Source organism: Hemibagrus wyckioides, linkage group LG18 (assembly GCF_019097595.1).
Source record: "Hemibagrus wyckioides isolate EC202008001 linkage group LG18, SWU_Hwy_1.0, whole genome shotgun sequence".
Classification (NCBI taxonomy): Eukaryota; Metazoa; Chordata; class Actinopteri; order Siluriformes; family Bagridae; genus Hemibagrus; species Hemibagrus wyckioides.
This window is the reverse complement of record NC_080727.1, coordinates 9,494,797-9,503,328: the sequence shown is the minus strand read 5'-3', so window position 1 is coordinate 9,503,328 and position 8,532 is coordinate 9,494,797. Positions and strand designations below refer to the sequence as shown.

Here is an 8,532-nt window from a genome sequence, read left to right as displayed (position 1 = left end):
TTTTCACAATATAGGACTTTTGTGTGGTGCTCAATTTTTAGCCCTTTCAGTCCAACACACTGTGAATCACAATAACACGAAGGCTTTTATGTCTTGTAAGTGAGTCCTGCTGTGTGAGGCGTGAATATCAGAGTGCACTGGCTCTCTCCTTTTTTAGACTTGAAGGATGGCTGGTGCTATCGCTCTCTCTATGCAGAGAGAAATGGAGCGAGAGAGAGTGTGTGTGTGCAAGAGAGAGAGAGAGAGAGAGAGAGAGAGAGAGAGAGAGAGAGAGAGAATGTTTTATTAATAGTCACTGAGACACGGAGGAATATCTGTGAAGGCCAGTGTGTGTGGGTTTTTTGTGTGTCTGGGTGATATGCATACTGAGGAGATCTTTTTTAGATCTCGGACAAAACAACTCTGTTTATCTGAATCCGATTTGAATGCAATGAACACAAAGGTGAAAGGTTATATTTGCACACAGAGGATTAATCCTCCTGACAGACGGAGAGACACACGTACACACACAAAACTATACAAACATCACTGTGCTGAACGACTCGTATACCGCCGTATTGAACACAGAATAAAAGTATATAGAAATGTAAATACAAAAGCCAATAATATCTGAGTGAACAAGAGAAATGCTCCATAATTGGATTTCATTTATCATCCAGTCAGTCATGTCCAGCCAGGTTGGCGGGTTTTGAATTGAGGTCATGATGAAAACGAAATCCGCTACTGCTGACCTTTAGACCTTTATGTTTAATCTTCTGAGGTTTCATTTCAGCTTTGCCTGTAGATCTTGACTGAACTCATCTGAACTGAATAATGAGCTCAGCCATTTTTGCCTTTATTCTGGTGAAAATTGTGGCTGTTGCTCAACTGCAACAAAGTGCAAAGCACCATTTAAAGACACAAGCCACTACACTGGTTCATAGACTATATGAAAATCCATGAATTTTAGTTATTCATTCATTTCTTTGTGACAAATATTGCGCCATCTTTTAAAGTTGACCCTTTTGTGAGTCATGATGTCTGGTGTTTGGTCTCAGAGCTGAAATCAAGACAAACCTCATAAAAGCCAAAACACATATCATAATCAACATACATTCTTGATCACCTCACTTCCTGATGTGTTGCTTCACTGATTTTAGCCTTATCTTGGGTTCAAACTTTTTGATGAAGAAGCCTTTGGTCAGATTCTGTGGTAATGGAATTGCTGGATCTGCTCAGATTTCAGTGCTGACATCATTTATTTGGTTTCTTGGAAAATCTTAAGCTTTTATCTCAAAACATCGTGACAGCTGTTTCGATGCGCCAGTAGAAGCTGACAAGCTTGTATAACAGGTGAATTATAACTCCTGCTTTAACATGCTGTCTTTATATCCCAAATGTTAGCCACCACCAAGGTCAGTAAAAGTTAATATGCATCATTTCCCAAACCTGTGCATTATCTTTAGTCTAATCTTGGGTTCTGCTTCATCTCTCTATCTCTCTGGCCCTTTCAGCTTATTTGAGAAGTGATTAGTGGTTTTGGGCTCTCATCAGAAAAGTAGCTAATTGCTGACAGCATTATTTTTTTTTTTGGATGTATTAAAAAGGTTAATGCAATGCATTTTTAGTTACACGACTACTCTGTTCCACTTTCCTGAAATTGCCCCTGCTTGCTTGTAAGCGAAATGAATCATTTATAGAACCTGGCAGCTTGTGCTTCCTTCCCTTCCAACATCTCCCTACACAATCTTTTACTCATATAAACACAGGAAAGTGTAGACAAATCCAAAGTTAACCTCTTCAAATGTAGTTCATGTTTCGCAATAGAAGTAAAAAAAAAAGGGGGGGGGGGGCTTTGCCTTTACCTCTATTTAACACACCTAATCCAGTTCATGAGTTGAATGCTATCTGTAATGCTCAAACATCCAGGTAAATATCAGAACCCATCAGATACGGCTTGTTATTAAGCGAATTAAACATTGAATAAAAGTACAAGTGAGGTAAACAAGTCTATCAAGAAGCTAATGAGATTTAAAAAAAAAAACACCATGATAATAATTCTTAATGTAATCACCTTAAAGCACACTGAAATGATTTGCTTTCACCGTGAGATGCTGTGCAGTTTGCACAAGTAAAGCAGTAAATTCTCCAGCTTTCTGACTCAAAGCCAGCAAGTGGCAGCCTGAATCTATGCGCTAATGAGTTACTGGTAGTTAACAGGGCATGATTAATGTTTAATTTGCATTAGGGAGGGCATTTGGAGCTTGTTATGATTCTTGAATCTTGGAATGAGTTATATAACTATACAGGAAGTCTGTAGGGACAGCTGGAATAGAGCTTCTTCATAAAGCATTCATACACGACCATTGCAATACTAATTACCTATTTTAAGTGACCAATTATTACAAATATACAAGCTAAATGTTCCATTATTGATTTGTCACTGTGAACTCACATTCCTCTTAGCTCCATAGAGCTTCATCATTACTGCACCTAGTGGCCAAAATGGGAGTAGCATTTATAGAAGTCCAGTGGGGAGCGACTCACACTGCCCCATGTGTGAACATTTTGAGTTAAGGACAGCTAGATTAAAAATACTCCAAGATCTTGTTTTACCACCAATAATCAGAATAAAATCGAATGCATATCTATTAAGGCAAAGTATTAGTGCAGACAGTGTGTTTATGATGGATAGAACCATTTCAATTCTATGTAAATCATATCACAAAGATTGGGGTGATTATGGAGTGAATAATATTCAAAACATCAGATGTACATGTATCCAGTGGTGACCTTCTTTCCTGTGCAATGGCCTAGAGAAAGATGAAAAACGCATTTCAGTGCCTGAACTTTTCCTGCTGTTTTCAAGACATTTTTGTAGCGGGCTAGAAACTCTGTTCAATGATATGCACTTCACACGCTGTGGATATGAAACACGCCTACTGTAGACTGTATGCTAAATGATTATGTTGTCGTCAACACTCAATTGCCTTAATAGAGACTTACTCTAAAACATCACTAGGGACCTATAGCATAAATTAATAGTCAGTGACTTCATTTGGTCTACATCTGTATCACCTATCCTACACAGGGTCTTAAGGAACCTGGAGTCTATCCCAGGAGATTGGGGGCACAACCAGGACAGGGTACCAACCCATCAGACAATTTAGAGAGGTCAGTCAGCCTGAAAAGTACCTCTATGGATAAGGAAACTAGACTATTCTGAGGAAACCTCCAAAGCAAAGGCAGAACACACAAACTGCACACACAGGGCAGAGGTGGGAACCAAACCCTAGACCCCCAACCCTGGAGTTATGTGCTAACCTCTAAGCTAACTCTGTATCGGAAATGTAACGTTCAAAGTACACTACTGAGTCGTATGTTTAAACCAATCAGCTTAGTTTAAATTGATTGTCCATTAAATACCTTAATTGACAATATACTAAATATGAACCCAAACATGACAAGAAACATAACCTGTGAGGTTTGATTCATTCATTTATTTTATTTTATTTCAAAAGCGAATTGGATGCTTACATAAACACACATATTTACAATAGAAAACACTACGACTAAACACTGCAGCACATTGTGAGATTTTATAAGGCAAAGTTGTGGTAATAAAATAAATGCATTATTTGTTATATTTTAAAGCCACTGAAATCCAGTCTTCCGAAATTTTCACTCACATTCAGATCGACGAGCACCAAGAAGTGCGTCAGTAAACACGGCCAAATCATTCGTGTTTTGTTAACTCCTCAAACTTGTACAGAAACTATTTGTTTCTCTTAAAGACTAGCTTTCCAGTTTAAATACTCTTCTTATTGTTTTATTTGCGCTTCTAAATTTGCATTCTTGTTATTTTAAATATGCTAGTATTTTTGGATCTGCATTTTTGTTGCTTTGTTTTCCTCCTGGACACTCAGATAACTGCCAGCCTCTAACAGAACAGAGGTAAAGGAACTAACTCTTAGCTCATCTACCGAACAGACATCGTCTTTCACGAAACCAGATTGCAGGCAGAATCAACATGGTGCTACCAGGTTGCTCAGGAAGCCAGAAGAAAATGGGTTTTAGCTGTATGAGTAGCTCACTGCTGATCCACAATCGCAACACAAGTCGTTCCCTGATTACATAAACATCGACGCGGACATGCAGACCTGATTTGCGAACAAGGTTACGACATGAGGAAAAACCGAGTGCTGAGCGAGTTTGTGCAAATACCGATTAGCGTACTTGAGGACTACTGATGCTACTTTTGTTACACAGAAGGATTTCTGATAAGCTTACATACAAAATAATCTAATATTTAGAGAAACAGGGGTGGAAAAGTACTAAGAAATTATACTTCAGTGAACGTATGAATGGTTCTTACTGGAAGCCAAAAAGTAAGAAAGTATTAAACTATTTTTAAAATGTACTTGAGTATTAAAAGGTAAATATTTGCTGTCCCATTTAAGAGCTCATCATGCACAATATGCTTGACTAACACTACATAGTTTGCTAATTAAATAATTAGTAAACTAATACATAAATAACCGATATGTACCATTAGCGAGAATCTAACTTTTAGCTGATCCAAATTGTTAGCTGCTGGAGTTACTACTAGTCTAACCTGGCATAAGCCAAGAAAACAAGATAACTAAGCTAAAAACACACAGGTAATATTAGCAAATTTGCCAAACTTACCTTAACAGGCTTATCTTTTTTGAGAGGCAAAGACGACACCTCACTGTACACGAGTCTTAGTTTAGTTCAGAGGTAAGAGTGCTCATCCTCATGATCAACACTGCAGTCTGGATACTAATCCATGTCCAGAGACATTATTAGCATTAACGCTATTCAATTGATTCAGTTCAGCCTGTTTTGATTTCTAAACTGCCTACAGTTGATTGCTGGATGAGCGAAGAGACCAAACAAATGGTTTGCGAATCTGAATAAACATGCAAGGTGCAAAAATATTAAGAGGACAAACTTCACTAACACTCAAGCAAAGTATAAATAGCCCAAAGTAATACTTAAGTATGGTCAAGAAGTACAATTACTCAAGTATTTTCCATCCCTGCATACAATTCATTATTTGGCAAAATGACATTGCATAACAACTATAATAGACAAGTCACTGGAAAATAAACCATTTCTCTGAGTAGTGTAGGACACCTAAATATAATTATTGCTGGTAAGAGCCACAGGACGAACGCTGTCAACACAAGCATATCCAAATCGACATACAAGCTAATCACTGATCGAAGGTGAAAATGTGCATATTGGTAGTATTATTGCTACATTAACAGTATCACAGCCTCATGCATCATATTTATGCTAACATCTGTTTGAAATAATGCACCTGTGATGAATATTATTGCTATATAGAATGTCACTGATATACTTTTGGTTCACGCGTACCCCCAGTTCTTATCCAGATGAATCTCCTCGTCTTGCCCAGTCACTACGAAACAGCGGTTTTCACACTCCTCCCAGCGCTGGATCTTTCCGTCCTCTACCAGGATAAATTTCCACTCGACCTGGCTGTCCAAGGGGAGACTGACGCTGCAGAACCAAAACCCATTCTCAACACTCCTCAGAGGAACAAAGCTCTCCCAGGACCCGAGCTCCTGCTGGTTCCCAGTTACAGCCAGAATCTGATTGGGGGAGTGTGTGATGTAGTGCACCCTGAAGCTGACCTTCACAAGCTGTGGCATTGGCAACACTGTTCCTACTTTCTTGTTCAACAGATCTACTTCATCCTTAGCCACAGCAGTGGTGGCGTCCTCTGGCACATCTGTCTTGCCTCGGTGTGACATCATATCGGAAGGAAGCACAGAAGCGGCAGAAGATGGAACTGGAGATGAAGAAACGTCGGCTTTGAATCCACAACCACTCTTATTCTGAGTCTGAGTCAGCCAGGGCAGGTCTCTGGTATCTGGTGGTCCAGTGCTCAGCCACTCATTGCTGTCCATTATGGCCTCCATAATGCTGATCTCATTCTTCTTCTGGCTCACGTCTGCTGGCGTGACCTCCGTTCTATCCTTGCTCTGTTCTGCGAGTCGCAGAGGTGCTAATGAATCCCCTTGCAAACCAGCTACAGTAAAGCCCAGGTAGTTCTGTGGTGGATTTCTGAGAATATGGTCAAATGTGTTGCTCAGACTGTTATCAGTGTGGCTCACTGTTGTCTGCAAGCTGTTGAGACTGCCGTTGAAGTCCTGATGGCTTTTGACATCCATCTTAGGCTTGATTTTCTCAGACGCCAAATTATTCAAGGGATCATCATAGCAGTAGGAGTCAAGGTCATTGATCAGAGAAATGCTCGTCTCAAAAGCTTTGGTTTTTACCTCAGTGTCTTCCATCTTTATCTTTTCATGCAGAGCTTCTGAACTTGTGGTATCAGACGAAATATTCAACACTGTGTCAGCGACAATTATCTCCTCCTCACTAGGCTTGTTCATAATGTCTTGCACTAAGAGTGTGTTGTCTAACAGATCTTCCACAGACTGGCACTTTTGAACAGGGAGATTTTTGGCTTCCATAATCTCCTGGGCACTCTCCGTTTCAGACGGCTCATCCACATCTGCGTGCGGTTCGATCTCAGATTCTTCATCATCAAGGGTATTTTCCTTCAAACTGTTCTCAGGCTTGTCTTCAGAGGGTCTGCTACCGTTGTCTTGAAAAACAAACAAATCTGACTGCACACTAATACTCTCTGCAGTATCACAGACATCATGCCTGCATCTCATATGGTCCTTACCAGTTCCAGTAGGGTTTCGGATTGTGGAACCAGTTGGGTCTTTCCTGTTCTCATGGGAGGTTTTTCCCAGGTTTTCCTCCAGAAGGTCTATAGATGTCTGTGCATGGTTTGCATGAGACAGGATTATTGTTTCACGGGAATCCACATCCCAGTCCTCAGAGCTTCCATCATCACTTCCTTTGAGGAAAAAAGCAAAGAAACATGATTTTTTTGGGTACTCTTTGCCCACATACTCTTTCACAGTGGTATAAGTGTGAGGTGACAGAGCCCAAATTACCTCAGTAATTTAGCATCTCTTGAAGCTAAGCACTTTTTGCCTGGTGAATGTCTATGGATTTGGGAATTTCTAATTTGTAATACTTATTTAGGTCATGCTGTATGCAGTGGGTTGCACCTCCAGTGTCCTGGTTTGATTCTGAGCTCAGGTTACTGTCTGTTTAGATTTTCTGTGCATATTCTGTCTTAGTCTGCATGGGTTTCCTCTAACCACTGCTTCTATAAATTGCCCCTAGGTGTGTGAATGTATGCATTTATTCATCTGTGTGCCAGGCATCCCATCCAGGGTGTATTCCTGGGATAGGCTCCAATTATGTTCACAATTATGTCAAAGATTGTCTCAATTGTATTTTTTTTTTTTCAAGAAAAAAAAATAATAATAATGATAATAGTTTTTGTAATTTTTTTTTTTGACTCAGCTCAAATTAATATCCCAAAAACACTCAAGGGGGGGGGCAATATTGATTTAGGGGCTTGTGTGTTAAGTTAAATAAAGGAGGCTGGATGATCACGTGACTGCGCCTCATGTTCAATTGAAAGCACGTCAGCTGAGGTTCACGTGCACAGCATCTTACGTCATACTGGTACACCTTTTAATTCAGTCCTATAATTTCTTCTTTCTACTTCCGGCCTAGGTCGGATGATTTGGAAATGACTACTTTGCATTCAAACCAGACATGAGTCAACAGGAAAGTGTTTGTGAAACACCAAAATCCAACAGGCAGAATATGCAACTGACAGAATATTAGGGCATACTCAACAGGTACAATATTTTTAAAATATAAGCCATGATCATACATTTTATGACCCCGATGTTGTAATTAGTGAGATGCATTTTATTCTTAAGTGAAACGGTAACATTATAGCAGTGACCATCAGCTTTTCCCTTTTCCGCCATACACGGTTAGTCACTCAGCACGTGAAGGCAACGTCTTCTGGCCATTCTCCAGAAACCAACACTGCACCTGTTTCTATTCCACCTTTCTATCTTTTCTCCCCAAACTAACTGTTTCAACAGTGCTTCATTTTACCTGTTGACTTGCTCCATTCATCTTCATCTTCTCCTCCTCCTCCTCGTCTCGCTGCTTCCTTTTCCGTTTCGTCCGTGTTCTCTTCGCTGCACCTTTCCCTTCGTTGACCTTTAACGGCTCGGTAAATGAGAAACGCGCCCCATACTGACAGCGAGGCGAATATGATTATCAGTACGGCGGCCGCGGTCTCGTAGCCCCCGATCATACCGAAACGGCGGCTCATGTCGACGGCCGTGGCTGCAGCCGATGAAAAGTCGTCACGCGCGTCTTTTTCGATGTGCAGCGCGTGCGTGGCTTCATTCCACGCGCACTGTTTCAGAGCCGAGCTCGCGTTGCAGCACGGATTAAAAAAAATCTCTGTCCGCAGTCAGATGAGCTCTCTGCCAATGGGCTTCTATCTGTGTCTCACTCTCCCTCCCCTTCTCTCTCTGTCTCTCTCTCTCTCTCACACTCACACTCACACACACACACCTTTTTCTCTGTGTATCTGTCACTCTCCGT

At 40.6% G+C, this 8,532-nt stretch overlaps 1 protein-coding gene across 2 annotated transcripts; it reads right to left on the bottom strand.

Annotated features, from left to right (window-relative positions):
* Positions 1-1,980: 1,980 nt before the first annotated feature.
* On the bottom strand, positions 1,981-8,426 carry stbd1 (starch binding domain 1). 2 transcript variants are annotated; one of them, XM_058415937.1, is made up of 3 exons: positions 8,032-8,426; positions 6,725-6,901; positions 1,981-6,640 (listed from the first exon to the last, which is right to left on the bottom strand). In XM_058415937.1, the coding sequence occupies exons 1-3, from the start codon at positions 8,252-8,254 to the stop codon at positions 5,376-5,378; spliced, it is 1,665 nt and encodes a 554-aa protein (XP_058271920.1). In that variant the 5' UTR covers positions 8,255-8,426; the 3' UTR covers positions 1,981-5,375. The 2 variants fall into 2 exon arrangements, with proteins under 2 accessions (XP_058271920.1, XP_058271919.1); XM_058415936.1 differs by having other exon boundaries at positions 1,981-6,901; positions 8,032-8,425.
* Between the last annotated feature and the right edge of the window lie 106 nt (positions 8,427-8,532).